The sequence below is a fragment of the Syngnathoides biaculeatus genome, chromosome 6 (assembly GCF_019802595.1).
Source record: "Syngnathoides biaculeatus isolate LvHL_M chromosome 6, ASM1980259v1, whole genome shotgun sequence".
Taxonomy (NCBI): Eukaryota; Metazoa; Chordata; class Actinopteri; order Syngnathiformes; family Syngnathidae; genus Syngnathoides; species Syngnathoides biaculeatus.
The window spans coordinates 5,903,396-5,920,747 of record NC_084645.1 but is presented as its reverse complement, the minus strand read 5'-3'; the positions used below and the strand labels follow the sequence as shown (position 1 = coordinate 5,920,747).

At 42.6% G+C, this 17,352-nt stretch overlaps 1 protein-coding gene across 1 annotated transcript in view; it reads left to right on the top strand.

The window, feature by feature from the left end:
* Window positions 1-17,352, top strand: part of smpd3 (sphingomyelin phosphodiesterase 3) — a 72,850-nt gene that overhangs the window by 45,424 nt on the left and 10,074 nt on the right. Inside the window, exons 6-7 of the mRNA XM_061823177.1 lie at window positions 2,768-2,857; window positions 15,550-15,613. Of these exons, the coding sequence (XP_061679161.1) occupies window positions 2,768-2,857; window positions 15,550-15,613 (154 nt within the window). The remainder of the gene's footprint in view (window positions 1-2,767; window positions 2,858-15,549; window positions 15,614-17,352) is intronic.

Below are 17,352 nucleotides of genomic sequence, written 5' to 3'. Positions count from 1 at the left end.
TGGCTATCTGCCAGCTCACAGCCAGATCTGGAAGAAACATCCTTGACCCCGCCCTGTGACGTCAGTGGTGCTTACCATTCCTGGCAATTCTTTCTAGTTAGACCAAGATGCCGACGTGTTATGTACCAAACTGCAACAATTTGTCGTTCTTTAACCTCACGTGGGGTAAACCTGACAGGATAAAGGTGTGGTTGTCACAGTTGAGGCTCGCTCATCAGCATGTAGCTATAGCACATAGCAATTTATGATTGCTGGAACCGGTTCCATATTTCTTTATTACCGGCATTATGGAAAAACCCAACAAAAGAGCGGCATACAACCGTATGGTTTCTGCCTGAAAACCAGATTAAGGATTACAGATCAACCAGGGAAATCCGCACGCATCTGCAGTGATCACATCGAAGAATGCTTTCTGGAACAGGACCCTAAATTTTCCATCGCACCACATCTTTATACCAAACCGAAGAAAATCTAAGAGTGGACGCCGACCCTACTATTAAAAAAAAAAAAAAAGTCAGCCACGAGAGAACTATCAACAGACAAAAGAAACGCCAAAAAATAGAGGTGAGTTGTTTTTGTGCGCTATTTATGTGGCCGATAATCGAAGCTGACATCACCAGTACTGGTTATTAGTCGCCTAGCTATAGCCCCAAGTGCTGGTATAACCAACAAGATACTTTATGATGGGTGTTGTTATGTAGTGATATGTAACACGTCTTCGTCCAAACAAACAATTTCATATCTATCTGAGGAAGTGATGCAGAAATGTCGATCTAGGTTCATTCCGATACCCTGCATTTTTCGTTTGACCTTGTCAAACTCACAACAACGCAGGCATTCCGCCAGTGTTGGCATTAGGTCACAAAGAGAACACAAGCCTGTCTGGAAAATCTCCAAGTTTTGTTGTGCTCTGTCACTTCCCCCGTCCAACATGTCAAGTTCCGACTGTGTGTATTCTGGCTCAAATGCATAGGCTTGAACTTTGTACATTATATTATTTTTGTTTTGTTTGATGTGTTTTTAATTATTTTTCACAAAAATCGGCCACAAAATGCCGATAGTGGACGTTGTCTGTTCGATGAAACCATATCCTGTAGGAATGGGGTCAGATCAGGAAGCACTGCTGACGTGACAAACACTGATTGGCTGTCAGTCTTGCACCTGAGGTAATCTGAATCTCTAATCGAGAGAAGACTTGTACGGCATTTTCGAAAATAGTTTCCAATTTACAGATGTTTCGATGTGAAATCTGGATAATTTGGGCATTAAAAGAAACACAGGACCCTCATCTTCTAACTTTTAATGTGTGCTCCCAAACCTATGTTTTAGACAAAGTCATCCTTTAATGAGCCCCCGCACAGTTTCTGTGTTGTAAATGCACCATTAACCAATCCTGTGTAGAAATGAATGTGGACCTCAGGAGGCATCCTTCACCACAGTTGCCCCTTCATGCTGTCCAATTGCCTTGTGTCAATCATCGAGACCTTTATGTTCTTGGCAATTACAGTCTCACATGACCTGAAGAGGGAGACAAACATCAACACTATCCTTAAAAAGGCCCAACATAGGATATACCTCTTGCGGCTTCTATGGAACCATGGCCTCCCACAAAAGCTGCTGAGAGAGCTCAACACAGTGGTCATCAAATCAGCACTGTGTACCTCCATCACAGTTTGGCTCCACAAAAAAGGACAAACCCAGACTGCAACAAACAATCCACACTGCTGAACGGATTTTCAGCACTACCCTACCCACCGTTTGAGGACTTGCATGCCACCCGAATTAGGACAAGAGCGGATCCTATTAGAACCTCCACATCCTGGCCTCTTCCAGGTCCTCCCATCGGGTAGTTGCCAATGCAAATCAAAACTAGCAAGCATTCAAACAGCTTCTTCCCTCTTGCACTTAAGTTATTAAATTGTTGAACAGCTAACTTACAACACCACTGCAACATCCTGCCAATTTTTTGCCTCGAGTTGTTGTTGTCACACCTTGCTGGGCCATATTAGTATCATATAATAGATATATAGACTATCACAATGGTCATTGCAAGGGACTGATGCTTTAATGGACATCTACCTCCCTAATTTTTGAAGACTCTTTATCCTTGGCACTACTTTGCACAACTATGAGTATCTATCCATCCATCCATTTTCTGAGTCACTTATCCTCATGAGGGTCTCAAGGAGTACTGCAGTACATCACAGCTGTTATTGGGCAGGAGGCACGATACACCCTGGTTGCCAGGCAGGGCACATAGGGACAGACACTCACAATCACACCTAGGGGCAATTTAGAGTCTTCAATTAATACATGTTTTTGGAATGTGGGAGGAAACGAGAGTGCCCAGATAAAACTCGCACTGGCATAGGGAAAACATGCAAATTCCACACAGGCAGGGTGGGGATTTGAAGCCCGGTCCTTAGAATTCTGAGGCCAAGGCCTCCTATATTTAAAATACAGAATTAGCTTTTTGTGCACTATATCGTCTCTGCTTTCATCCTCGATCATGCTGTACCACGGTGGGATTTTAATATTAGACACCATCTCATCCTGTACTTTCTGCTTTGGCTTCAAACCAGACATTTTTTACTCAAAAAAAGAGAAAATCTCATCCAGTTTCACCACATTATCTTCTACCCTTCCGTACCCACACAAAGTATAATCCTTTCTGGGCCATTTTGAGGGTGTACTATAGTTTATTTTGAACATTTTGAACTAACCCTAAGTCCCATCTAAATTTGGTTTTGCATTTTCTTTCCCCCAGAGGACAGGTTGGAGCAACACCATGCACTTTTTTCTTTTTACAAGGACCCTTGTCGCCAGGGACCAGGAGAGGACAAACCATGGGCTTTGGGTAACTGTTTTTTCACTGACACAACACACACACACACACACACACTACAAGCTCTTGTTACTCACACTTTTGAAGGCTGGAAACTTACAGTGAAAGGACACATCTATGACACAATCAATAGAAGATAACCCAAATATACTGTCAACTGGCTATACTTCCACTTTTTAAAGTGATACCCATCTATTACAGTGATGATGCAGGGGCATTAGTGGCGTAGCAACCAGAGGGTATGGTCTAGATATGAAGTTTTACTTAGGCCAGCGGTATTTCGGGACAGTGTGTGTTTGTTCATGAGGTCTGACTTATGTAGATGGGATTTTGTGTGATGGACCAGCAAAACAGATCAGCCTGTTGTCTCTGGAAAGTTGTTAGAAAATAGGGAATCAGGGAATAAAGACTGAATCAATGAAAGATTGAGAGGAAGATTATCCTACCTTATGAAGCTTACGAGAAAAAAAGAAATCAGGGGTGGCCAGTCGATGGCTCTTGAGCCGAATGTAGCTCTTTGCCTCCTTTCGTGCGGCTCTCTTAAAGGCACAAAACCATACATGCATTGATTGCGTTTATTACGGTATTTGCGTGTGCACTTTGCTTTGAATTTACGGTTGTTACGGGTATTGTGGAAACAACCTCAGTGTGTGTGTGTGTGTGTGTGTGTGTGTGTGTGTGTGTGCTTTTTGCATTGCCATGTGAATGAGACAGGACTGCTCAGCGCGAGGGTGAGAAGGAAAAAAAATCACGAGGGTATCCTGGGAAGATTAGCTTTACTGTTCTTGCCAACCCGGCAAAGTTGTGCAATGAGATAAGAAAGCGTTCACCTCGAGCAGGACGACCTCGGCACGGAGAGTACGTCTCCCATGTCACGTGACTACAGCAGGAAAACTGGCTTTTGCATTAAATGAAAATAGCTCAATATCGTTCTCAAAATGCCAGGGGAAAAAAAGGACAGTGTCAATTTGTCTTTAACTCCCTCAGTTCTTTGTCCCAACTTGAAAAGGGCATTGGTCTTCAAACACAAACTCAAATCTTCCTCTTTTTACCGTTTATTGATGGTTAAGTAATGAAAAGTAACAAAGTAAAAAGTAAATAAGCACCATAACTGATTGAATAAATCAAACAAAAGCACCCACTTTGTCTCCAAGAATACTTTAGATTAATTCAGAAGTTAGACAAACAGAAAGAACATAGCTTGTAGCTGAAATGAAACAAATTAACCAATTACCATCCAAGTCCTTTCCGTACCAGTTGCGTCTGACCAAAAACTGAGGGGTGCCTTTGGGTTTTTCAGTTGCTTCAGTTGTTTATTAGTGATATATTCTTTTTTCTGGTTGGCTTTCTTTGTTCCACACAAGCTCACATGCTGTCTGTGAGCAATATGCCCCTAGCCTCTGACAGGAAGTTTGAAGAGTTGTGTGATTGAGGTTTCTATGCCCCCTGCAGGTCTGGAGGGGGACAGGTGCTCTTCATGTTAGTTGACTTGACACCTCCCACTTGACATCTCTGTTCTTCAACCCAGAGAGGTCACATGAGTCCTGGATGCTCATTGTCTTTTTCTTTGTTGATGGTTGATGATTACTTTTGTTCTTCTACAGGGATGAGAACAATGATGCGTCGTACATCTCTGTCCAGAATTGTAGAGGGGATTTTTGTGGGGGTTTTCTTTGCTGACCCTCTTTGATCAGATTTGACAGAAGAGACAGGGTAGCTGGGGAAGGTCTCGTCGACCTTATATATTTACCGATCTCTGACGACGCCCTTTTTGTCAGGGTTGACACTGACGACTCGGCCAAGTTTATACTGACCCCTCAAAGCATTTTGGTCGGCCAGCCAGACGATGTCTCCTGTGGCTACATTTCTGTTTATGTGCCACTTACTTCTGATGAATAGATTAGGCCCCACCAATTGACTCCACTTCCTCCAGAACCAGTCAACCTCAGTTTGAAAGACTCTTAGCCTCTTGTATGGGTATCCTTGAAAGTCAAAGCTTCCCACATCTCCCCTGTGTCCTATTCTTCCCAGCAGAAGAGAGTTAGGGTTGATGTAGTCTACACAGTCCTCATGGCTTTGAGTTCTGGCATTTATGGGTCTCTCGTTCGCCAGGTTAGCAGCCATGTAGAGGAAGGTTTGGAACTCACTCCACGTGAAGCACCCGTCTCCTCCCACGTTGTGCAGAGAGCATTTCACTGTGTGTACAGCAGCCTCCGCAGCTCCATTCCTGTGAGGGAAATTGGCAGGATGAAGTTTCCAGCTCCATTTTGTTCCATGCTTGGAGGCTTCATTCTCAACTTTGGATGTTTCCAGCTTAATCAGAAAGGCATACAGTTCTTTGAGGGCAGGTCTGGCACCCACAAAGTTTTTCCTGGGTCTGACCAGATTTTCTTTGGATGTCCCCTCAATACTGTGAATCTCTTGTAGGCCAACAGGAAACCCTCAGACGACTGGTCACTTACGAAATCTGAGTGTTGAGCTTGGGATGCCATGCAGCAGAAGACTAGCCCCCATGCCTTGAGCTTGGCTTCTTCTTCACCTTATCCTTCACTTCGTAAGGGCCAAACAAATCTACTGATGTGTATTGAAATGGTTTGGCTGGTGTTATCCCCCCGGATGGAAGGTCGCTCATGATTTGTTGGCATTTTTTGGCTTTGGCTTTGCTGCATGTCACGCAGCCATTTACAATCTTCTGAGCCTTTCATAACCCCTGCTTTCTTCCTCATGCACAGGAGTGTCCCTGCTACTTCCTCATGGTTTGCATTGTGGGCTTCTTGTTTCAGAAGAGAGGATATCCATGGATCCCACGGTAAGATTGGTACAGCTGTTTTGTCATTGTTAAAAATCTGAAATCTTCCTCCACAGACCAAGAGCCCAGTCTCTGCATCTTTGTATACAGCCAGCCTGTTGAGGGTAGTGTCTTGGAAGGATGCACACTCTTGGGCTGCAAGGAAGAGGTCTCTCTGTGAATCTTCATACTCACTGAATTAAGTACAGCTTGTTTGGCTCTGGACTTTATCTCTTCTGATAAAAGCCCCTCCCACTTTGGCGTACTTGTAGCTGGGGTTTTTGCCAATATTCTTTTCCATTTTGTTGCAGCCCTCCATACCCAGGCAAGAACTGATCAACTTGGTTAGGCTGCTGAACTTTCTGATGTCGATCAGTTCTTTCAATGCAGATCCAGCTGGTAGTCTTTGGGTTTGAGGCTTGGGCTCTTTTCCATCTGCGGTGCCTCATGGAGCATTATGGTCTCTCTCATCTGTGACTTTTGCTGGATTACTAGCTCCAGTAGATGGTGCATCACATGTGCTTTTCTTCACCTGTGATCTGGTCAGTGCTGCTGTGAAGGATTTTCTTTGGAATCATAGAGGCTAGCTACTTGGCTTAGCAGTTGTGTTCTAGTCAGTGGCTGTTTTTCTCTCACCTCTTCTTCCAGGTGGTTTTGACCCACTTATTTTCTTCCTCCTCTCTGAGAAGTTGACTGAGGTCATTGGGTACAGTTTGTCACTTTCGACAAGGTAGCCAACTCCCGGGGCTTTGTCATCTTCTACTTTCAATGAGTTTTGTCAGAATAAGTACTTTACTTAATGATGCTCCTGGTGTGGTCATCTCCCTCCCACTTTTGTCTGACTGGACCCAGGGCTTAAGGAAGAATCCGCCTGCCTTTAGGATCTCTTCAACTCTTCTGGTGTCTTCACCCAGCTTTTCCAGGTCGTTGTGGGAGGTAAGCACATCATCAACATAATCCTCTTCCTCCAGGATCCTACACTCCTGCTCTAGGTGAGTAAACATGGGTAGCTTTGCAGTCTCTCTAATGGCCAACTGTGCAATTCATCCTGCTGGTCGGTCACCAATGTTGACTCGAGCGATGGCATACTCTTCAAGTTCACTGTCTTTGGTGTCTCTCCAAAGAAATCTGTGAAGGTGCATTTCCAGGTCTTCCCGCCACAGTGAATTGTACATCTTTTTGACATCACCAAGTGCTGCATGCACACCTCTTCTGAACCTGAGTAGCACTGCACGAATAGAATTGAGGACGTCAGGCTCTTTTAACAGGAGATCGTTCATGCTGAGTCCTTTGAACATCTGGCTGCTGTTCCAGACCAGACGCACAGGTGTAGTGACAGAGTGCAGGTTTGGCGCCACCAATTAGCTAACATACCATACTGGTCCCTTTCAGTCGGCCATCATTACTTTGATGAGCTTCCTTGCTGCTCCTCTTTCCACCATCTCATCGACTTGAGCTGCATATGCCACCTTCCACTTTGGTTCTTTCTTGAGTTTCTTTTCTGTCCTCAGAAAAGTGGCTTCTACACCACTTCTATTGTTGGGTAAAGAAATACGATCTTCAATCCATGGGTATTTTGAGTCCCAGTGGGGTTGATCAATGTGATCATCAGCGTTGACATAGGTGAGGCTTTTCCTGATGATTTCCAGCTTTCTTTCCTCGCTCAGTGTCATCTCCTTACCTACTCACTGCCAATTGCCACGTCTACATCCTCCACACTTTGGTTCGCAAGCTGCTCCAATACTGTCCAATTTCCATCAGATGAGAAATTCTTTATCTGCAACAGTGCTTTTGGTTTCAGCTTTGAATCCCTCTATATCACTTGAGTTCTTGATATTTCACAGCTATGGCTCTCATGCAAAGTGAGTTGTGGATGTGTGAGCTGCCAAATCCACTTTCTCAAAGAGGTCTGGGTGCGTTCCACCAACGGTCTTCCCCAGTGGGCCGTCCCATAAGACAAGGTCTCCAATCACCTTCACCCTCTGCGGTATAACCCGTCCTTCCTGATGACTGATGAGCAGTCTGATTTGCTCTACTCTGTGCAGGTCTTCTGAGCTGGCATCTGGAAAGAACCTCTTCAGATCTTTAGTTTTGACCGTTCTCTGTACTTAGGCTATTTCCTCCAAGCCATAACAGATTAGTTCATGGGCTCTTTCGGTTCCTGTGGGTGTCTTGACCCTCACTCTGAGGTGATATCTTTTTGTCTTTACTTTCAGGGCCATTCCTCCAACGCCATGGACAATTAAAGTGATTTTTTTCACTTCTGAGGTTGTGGCTCCTAGCAGCGCTGTGAGTAATGTAATTTGTGTCAGATGCTAAGTCAATCAGTGTTCCAATCTTCTGACCTGCGTTGGTTGTATCTTCAAGGAGCATAAGGATCACTGGAAGTTCTTTACATGCACTCTGCTCCACCCCTGCAGGCTTGTCAGTGCAGAGTGATCTTGCCGAAGCATTCGTAAAGGCTCTCTTGACTTTTTCTGCCATGTCGGGGGACAGTTCAGACACAAATTGCTGTTGTTCTTCTGTCAGTTTGTGCCTCATCAGGTTTGGCTTTGATGTTGTGTCTGTCTCAGCATTTGTAGGGTCTCCTTTCCAGCACAGGAAGAAGTGGTGTCTCTCCTGCAGTTCTGCTTCCTACACAGGTAAGTGTTTTTGCATTCACTCTCTTCTTCATGACACGCTAGGCACTTTGTGCAAGCCCACAGTTTTCCACAGGGCTCAACTTGTCTTTTGGCTTCAGTTCTTTAAACCTTTTTGCAGAAGAAAAGTTTTTCTTTGTGCTGCTCATCTCCACAGACGATGCATCCCCCTTTACTTTTGGACCTGGTTGAGGCGTATTTCTTGGTCAGCTGACTTTTTGTCCGGCTTCTCACATACTCCAAGTTGCTCAAGCCTCTCCAAGAACTCTTCTTGAGTTTTCAGGTGGTTTAGGAGTCTATCGAAGTGGTTGTCTGGTGTGACTGTATTTGCCGGATTGACCATGAAGAGTAGCCAGTCCCTCTTCATTGTATCTGTCAGTTTGCTCTCTTATTGATTTGATTCCAAGCGGATTCTTGATGGCTCCAGTATTGCCGAGTTCTGTGAGGTGATTAAGAGCCTTTTCAACTGATTGGGTCATTTCAATCATTTTCCTGGGCTGGTATGACTTCAGAGGGGGGATTTTCTCCAGGTCCTCAATGATCTCCAGGGCTGTGGTTGTTTTGTTTCCAAATCTGTTTTCCAGCACCTTGAACATGTCCTCCGCAGTCTTGTAGATGGACAGTCTTAGGTCTCTGCGGATCTTCTCATCAACACTGTCGAGGAGCTGGATCTTTTTGGCTTCTGTTGAACCAGTTAGCTCACCTTGTCTCTGAAGACTCTCCCAGTCCCTTTTCCGTTAATGGAAGTCTCTTTTGGAGCCAAAGAATCTAGGTAGGCTGGTGGGTTTAATTTTAAGAACAGGCTGCTTGGCTGCAGGCTGTACCTGAAGAGCTCTTCCACTCATTTCCTCCTCTGCAGTTCTTTGAACCACTAGGAATTCTGCCTTTTTGGCTTCGAGGCTGTTCTTCAGTTTTCTTAACCCTTTCACTCTGCCATCCAGAAGGGTTTTTTCTGCTTCCGGGATCCATTCTTCCCATTCCGTGAAGCCTGCCATAACATCATTGATGATTTTTTTTTGCACCATCCACTTGATGTTCATAGGCATCTTTGTTCACCACAGACACGGGAATCGCATTGGCCCCTTCACAAGCTGATTCTGCCTCTTTAATTGCAAACGTCAACTCACCTTCCCCATACCTGGACCAGAGCTTGGACTGCACTGTCCACTTCACTTTGACCAGCCTGGTGTTTCAGTCCGCTATGGTCTTCGCCAGGTCCACCTGTTGCTGCTTATCCAATGTCATTTCTTCATCTTCCTCATCACCTCCCAGTTCAGCTAGTAGGCCGAGTTCATAGCTGTCATTGGTGTCATTTACATGTCGTGCAAGAGAAGAGAGTATTCTGAATTCCTTCTGCAACTCTGACTTTGCCATGTGTCCAACAGCTCTGCATAGGTAGTTGGACTGCTTAGTGAAAGCACTCTTTGCTGAGGTCCTCCTCTCTTGCTTCAGCAGGTTGATTGCTTTACCTATGGCTTCTTCCGACATACTTGAAGTTGTTCTTTGCGTTGACTGCGTTGACTTGAGGCCGTTAATCCTTTGTCTTTGCTGGCACGCTGGTTTTCAACTGTCAAGTTGTCTTTAACTCCCTCAGTTCTTTGCCCAAACTTGAAAAACACATGAACAACTCAAATCTTCCTCTTTTCATCGTTTATTGATGGTGAAGGTAATTGGAGGGTGATTCGAGGTTGATTAGGTTGAAAACCTTGAACAAAGAAGCACATTGAACACATTGCATTATTTTAGTTTAAATAAATAAATGTCATCAAAGTATTACTTTAACCTTACTAATCACATTTTAAGTAAATTAATGACATACATTTAAGTATTGAAAAGTAACAAAATAAAAAGTAAATAAGCACCATAACTGATTGAATAAGTCAAACAAAAGCACCCACTTTGTCTCCAAGAATACTTTAGATCAATTCAGAAGTTAGACAAACACAAAGAACATAGCTTGTAGCTGAAATGAAACAAATTAACCAATTAGCATCCAAGTCCATTCCATACCAGTTGAGTCTGACCGGAAACTGAGGGGTGCCTTTTGGTTTTTTAGTTGCTTCTTGGTTGCTTCAGTTGTTTGTTAGTGATTTATTCCTTTTGCTGGTAGGCTTTCTTTGTTCCACACAAGCCCACATGCTGTCTGTGAGCAATATGTTCGCCCCTGGCCTCTGACAGGAAGTTTGAAGAGTTGTATTATTGAGGTTTCTATGCCCCCTGCAGGTCTGGAGGGGGACAGGTGCTCTTCATGTTAGTTGACTTGACACACAGTAAGACAAAAATGTGTATGAACACAAGACGTTTTTACCAGAGTGGGAGAGCTCATATTTTTGGTGGTTAAGTGCAATGGCCAGCCGGTCTGCCTTTTGTTTCAGACGTCTATCACATTTCACAGCTTCAAACCTTCACACTAACAGTGACCTGGAATTTCCAAAAAGTACCATACTTCCCAGTCACAAGTTAGTCACTTCGAAAAATAACTGGAAAAACAGATTCATGAATTCAGAAACACATTTTTTTTTGTAAAAACATCAAACAGGATATGCATTTTATGGAACAGTTTAACATATATTTTTGTCTAGATAAGATAATTTGTATTAAAAATTAGATATTCCATACACTTTAAAAAAAATTAAGCATCCAGAGATGAACATGCATTATATCAAGTGATGTGGAATATTGAAAGAGCCAAAAAGCCATAAATTGAAGGGTAATTTATTAAAAAAAAATGCCTCAGTGATGTCGCTGAAATCTTGTCTCCTAGAAACAAAAGTCTTAAACAAATTGTAGCACCCCTTCAACTGTCCCGCCACACTGTTGAACAGAGAATATCAAACATTAGCATGGCTACTAATACACAGTTGCACTCAGATCTCCAATCATGTGAGTATTTTAGTATTGCATTAGATGAGAATTGTGGCATACCACACAAGACTTGATTGAACTAGTAGTTTGTCTGAGTGAGAAAGAGCACACAATTTTTATTTTTTAAAAATTACAGGCCTGCAATCTTGGTACATTTTGTCAAAACTTGAATTGTAAGCACGACCTACTATAGATAATATTTATACATTGATTTTTTTTTTCAATGTTTCCATTTATCCATTTTGTCATCATTATGGTCACAGGTGTGCTAGAGCCTATCCCAGTTCACTTTCAGTCAATAGGGTTGCAGTATAGAGCTCATTCACATGACATCACAGTTTGCACGGCGCCCTAACCCAGTCAAATCTAGCTGCTCTGGACTGCTGGGGCCGTTGAACCAGAGCAGATTTTTCAAATTGCCCGAGACTTATTGTGCTGTTGGTTGTCACAACAAATGAAACAGAGATCATTCAATGGAATACCAGCTGAAAAGACTAGAAAATATGAATGGATTTTGGCAATTGAACATGATGGAGGGTGCCCAACCAAAATAGGCACACGCAATCACTTCATTTCAGGTAGGAATCATTCTTCTCAATCTCAAATTACCATTGAAGTATTTACAATGTCTAATTGGCTCATTTGAGGACAATACATATTTAAAAAAAGGAAATGAACCATCTATCGCAGCAGGGAGGGTAACATGTGGCCGCAATCACTTCCGCGTACGTTCCTCCGTCCTCATTTTTTTTCAATCCTAGTTAATGAATGAGAGTTTATGTAAAACCAGGGGTCATTTATCTAAATATTGGTATTTCTATTGAAAACTAGCTGAAAAGATCGATGGATTCCGGCAAAGGTTAACATGTAGCCGAATACGCTTTCGCATTCCCAAGCCGTCAACCCGTTGTTTTTTTTTTTTTTCAGTCATCGTTAATGAATGCGAGTTTGTGTCAAACCAGGGGTCATTTATTTAAATATTGGTATTTGTATTGAATACTAGCTGAAAAGATTGATGGACTCCATCAAAGGTTAATGTATAGCCGAATACGCTTCCGCATTCACAAGCCGTCAACCCAATACTACGTCAGATTTATTGCAACAAAGTATTTGTATGCATCCAGACTTTTATACACTTTTAAACTTTTTGTCACAACCCATCGGTACGGAGGAGGACCCAAATGCAGGACTTTGGGAGACACAGAGGTAGTTTGGGAGAAGTGTTTAGTAGTTCCAAGGTCAGGGATCAGGCAGACAGTCAAATAGAGCAGCGGTAACTAAGACGTCAGGCGTAAAGAGCAAGTCCGCGGGCAAGCAGGGGTCGGTACACAGGAGATTAATCAGAGATAGCAGGAGTATCAAAGACGTCAAGCTTACAGGGTCGTTCAGAGAACAGGCGGAGGTCGGTACACCAGGGTTCACAATCAAGAATATGGGAGTGCAGGAACGGGGCATGGGTGGCGACAACCTGGCAAAAGCCAGACTGTCCACTGGGTCCTTTATATACAGGGGTTAATCACTGCCAATAAGGCGCAGGTGTGCGCCTCCTAATCAGTGCAGTGGGACCCGCACAGCCAAGGCTCGACCTGCAGGACCATGACACTTTTCTGTGTAAATCTCGATGACTTACTCAACAGATACTTGTGCATATCCAGTTGTCCAAGACAAGCGGACGCGAATTAACAGTCCAATTTCTTGTCGGCAAAAACATCGACTTCGGCATTAAATATGGGTCCTCTATGCCAAGCTTCTCTCATTTCTCCACATAGTTTTGTTTACTATCACCTTGTAAATGTTTCACGGTATCGGAGAAAACTCTGGGCGTCGTGCCATAAGACATTTTTGTTCCGTCTCAACGGACTTAGCATTGAACAATGCTTTGTTTGACCGGCAATATAGGCAGCACGTGACTTCAGTGACGTAGTTGCACGAGCTCTATAGTGAACCTATCACAAGACAAGTATTCACGCTTGTTTTCATACCTGTCTAATCTAATCTTTGGTTAGTTTTGAAAAACCCGCACAGAGCTTTTCCAAAGGAGATTCAAGCCAAACAAGCTAGCTACAATGCAACTGTGCCGCCTATGTTACCTACACGAATATCCATTATTATACTATGTTGAGGGAAAAATAAGAAGGCAAATGACCAACACTGACCAGTGCATTCAGGTGTTTGCTTGGTACTTTGGGTTTTTGATTCTCTTTACTGTCTCCCCTAAAATTTGAAATAACCAGTTGTAGAAATGAAGTTGGGACATTGTGTGAAACAAATAAAAACAGAATAAAATGATTTGGGACTCATGTTCAACCTATATTTAATTCAATACAATGCCAAGAAAAGATATTTAATGTTCAAACAGATGAACTTTTTTTGTTTTACGCAAATAATCATTAACTTGGTATTTTATGGCTGCAACACATTCCAAATAAGCTGGTACAGGGTTATGTTTACCATTGTGTTACATCATCTTAACTTTTAACAACATTTGGGAACTGAGGACACTAAATGTTGATGCTTTTAACGTGGAATTCTTTCCCATTCTTGCTTGCTTGATGTACAGCTTCAGTTGTTCAACAGTTGGGTTGTCCTTTGTCATATATTATGCTTCATAATGCGCCACACATTTTCAATGGGAGACAGGTCTGAGCTACAGGCAGGCCAATCTAGTACTCGCACTCTTTTACCACGAAGCCACGCTGTTATAACATGCGCAGAATGTGGTTTGGCATTGTATTGCTGAAATAAGCAGTGGCTTCAATGGAAAATGACATTTGGATGGCAGCATGTTTCTCCAAAACCGGTATGTACCTTTCAGCATTAATGGTACCTTCACAGATGTGTAAGTCACCCATGCCACTAGCACTAACAGAGCCCCATACCATCACCACACATACTTAACCTTTTAACATCTATAGGAGTCCAGACAGTTCTTTTCATTTTTGGCCCGGCATACATAAAAATGTGGACTCTTTGGCCTACAGAACACTTTAAGTCAACAGCATTTCTGGGTGTTGTTGATGAATGGCTTTTGCTTTGCATAGTCACGTTTTAAGTTGCACTTGTGACTGTAGCGTTGATCTGTAGTTGCTGAAAATGGTTTTCAGAAATGGACGGGACTGTGGCGCAGCTGCCGAGCGTTGGCCTCACAGTTCTGAGGACTAGGTGTACAAATCCCGCCCTGCCTTTGTGGAGTTTGCATGTTCCCCCTGCTTGCGTGGGTTTTCTCCCAGCACTCCGATTTCCCCGTACTTCCCAAAAACATGCATTCTTTGGAGACTCTAAATTGCCCCTATGTGTGATTGTGAGTGCAACTGTTGTCTGTCTCCATGTGCCCTGCATTTGGCTGGCGACCACTTCAAATGTACCCTGCCTCCTGCCCAAAAACAGCTGGCATAGCCTCCAACACTCCCACGACCCTCGTGATGATAAGCGGATCAGCAAATAGATGGATGGGTTTTCTGAAGTGTTCCTGACCCCAATCTTTGCTTGTGAATGACTGAACAATTCAAGAAAGCACCTTTTATACCCAATCAAGGGATCCACTTGTTCCCAATTAGCCTTTTCACCTGTGGGATGTTCCAAACAGGTTTCTGATAAGCATTCCTCAACTTTATCGGACTTTTCTTCCACCTGTTCCAGCTTTTTTGGAAGGTGTTGCAGCCATAGAATTCCAAGTTAGTAATTATTTGCTAAAAACAAATTTTATCTGTTAAAACATTAATTATATTGTTTTCATTGTGTATTCAATTGAAAATCCGTTGAACATGGTTTGCAAATGATTGTATTCTGTTTTTATGTTCAACACAATGTTTGAACTTCATTAGAATTGGGTTTGTAAATAGTCCCACCAACATTAAATATATGCTTTCCATGTTAACAGTTGTGAATTGAGAATACTTGAGTGTGATCGTCTTCGTTTCAACGTCAGTACATCTTCAGTGCCTCAAAAGACTGTCGTATTCTCCATGTTGTTACTGATCTAAGTGCCATCAAGGTGTATATAGTATTTGTGATTTTGAGACTAAGGTTTCGTGACGCTTATTTTGCCAACATGAAAAGTTTATTCATTTGTTCATGAACCACACTCCAAATCCAAGCAAGGTGTTGTGTTATGTTTGTTTGGTATAGGTTTTCATTTTGTATTGTTTATCAGAAATTCTGTAGTAATGTGTCACTGATTCAAACTATATTCCTAAAAATGTGTTGTCTTTTGGGTGCGCAGATGGGATTCAGGACAACTTTATGCAAGAACGGCTTTTTTTCTTTTACATGTAATTTAATTAAAAGTAAGATTAAGTGAGACATTAAAATGAGGATTGCTTTGCAATATATTGCATTTTAATTGTGTTTGACAGTGTGTTCTCCACCTCTCATGATTATCCATCATGTGTTTCTTCACTACCATTAAAAAGGTACCCTGCTGGATCCCAGAGGACTTTACGATGATGAGGTCAATTCACCAGAAAGTTTACAAAAGTAAGTCCAAGTACTTGTTATTTTGCTGAATCAGGGGTGGGCAAACGACGCTCCACGGGCCACATCCTGCCCGTTGACCATCTCAATCCAGCCCGCTAAAGATTGGTAGAGAATTACCCACATCATACCAACATCATGACTACTGTACATTCATTTGACCTTGTTTGTAATGCCGAGTGATTCCACCAGGTAGTGTAGCAGGGATACATTCACTGGACTTTGGCTGTCCTGTAAATACACAGCTGCAACACTTAACCCTTTTTCAACCAGGAGTGGACCAAAATAAATACAATTCAACAGTAAGAGTTGAATAGCAACTTCCACCAGGGGACTAACAGTTACGTTTGAGTCATTGATGTTTCTCAAATTATTATAAATAACTGCTGTTCTAACACTGCACATTCTAGGCTATGCTATTCTACATTTAACATTTTTTTACAAAAATACAATGGCTCTATACTTTGTAACATATGGAATGAAAGTGATTAGGAGGTGATTATTTACTACAACACACAAAGACGGCGTACTATCATGAAAACAGAAAATAAATACACGATTTCACTATTGTCACATTGTTTTAGTTGTCATGTCATTATCCAAGCCGCTTATCCTCACAAGGGTCGCGGGAAAGCTGGAGCCTATCCCAGCTAGCTTCAGGCGAAAGGCGGACTACACCCTGAACTCGTTGCCAGTCAGTCACAGGGCAGATATTGACACCATCACTGAGCGGGAATCAATCCCACACTGCCCGCACCAAAGGCAGATGTGTGTACCACTACACCATCTGTGACCCTGGTTTTTGTGGCTTTCTTTTGTAAAAAGTATATTTGATTGTTACTGTTTTTACATAATAGATTTACTGGTGTGTTAAGTGCCTAGTGCATTTTGGGTAATGTATTATACATCATGCATTGTCGTGAAGTGGTCATGGAGGTTAAAGAGCATCTCACTGAAGGACTTACAATACAGTACTTATCTTAAATAATGTTTACAATGAATAGTGAGAACTTCCAACTCCATTGTAGTTTGAACTGTGAGCTGGTTTGATGCGCTGCACGGCCAACATCACGTAAGTAACTATCAAACACCCACTCACGTTCACGTTTATGTACATGGATGCACACACACACACACACACACACAATGCCTTCACGGACCACAATTGGCATTAGTGACGGGCACAGCAGTTCTTTTGAGTGGACTGAATCACTCAAATCAGATTCTTAACAAGATGTGTTTACCGACTCGCTCAGTTCTTTTTCATAAAATAATTTAAGTGCCTCCTCATTTCATTAATGATCCATTCCTAAAGCTCACATTCACTGAAGTTGTTGTTGTCTTGTATTTTCCAAATACAAAAGGTGGGCGGATTAAAAAATGAAAACGCCTTTGTGTGGGACAAGCTCAGCCACAGACCATTCTTCCGCATCCGCTTACATCCAGTTCGGGTCTGGCCAGCAAGCGAGACTTTTCTGCAATTTTGTGTAACACTAATCGGCATCCATCAGTCTGTCATTTCAGAGTCGTTAGAGTAGTGTACTGATAATATTGTGTTTATGTTTAGATACTAACTGTACTGTTTTGCTATTTCAATTCTGCTGATTTAACATTAAAATGTAAGTTACTGGTTCATGCTGAAGTTACAGTAACCTGTGTGGCGTACATTACCAAGTAATGAATTTTTTAATGGATCGGGGGAGGACTGTGGAGAAATGATATTCCTGCCAGTTGGGAGCTGC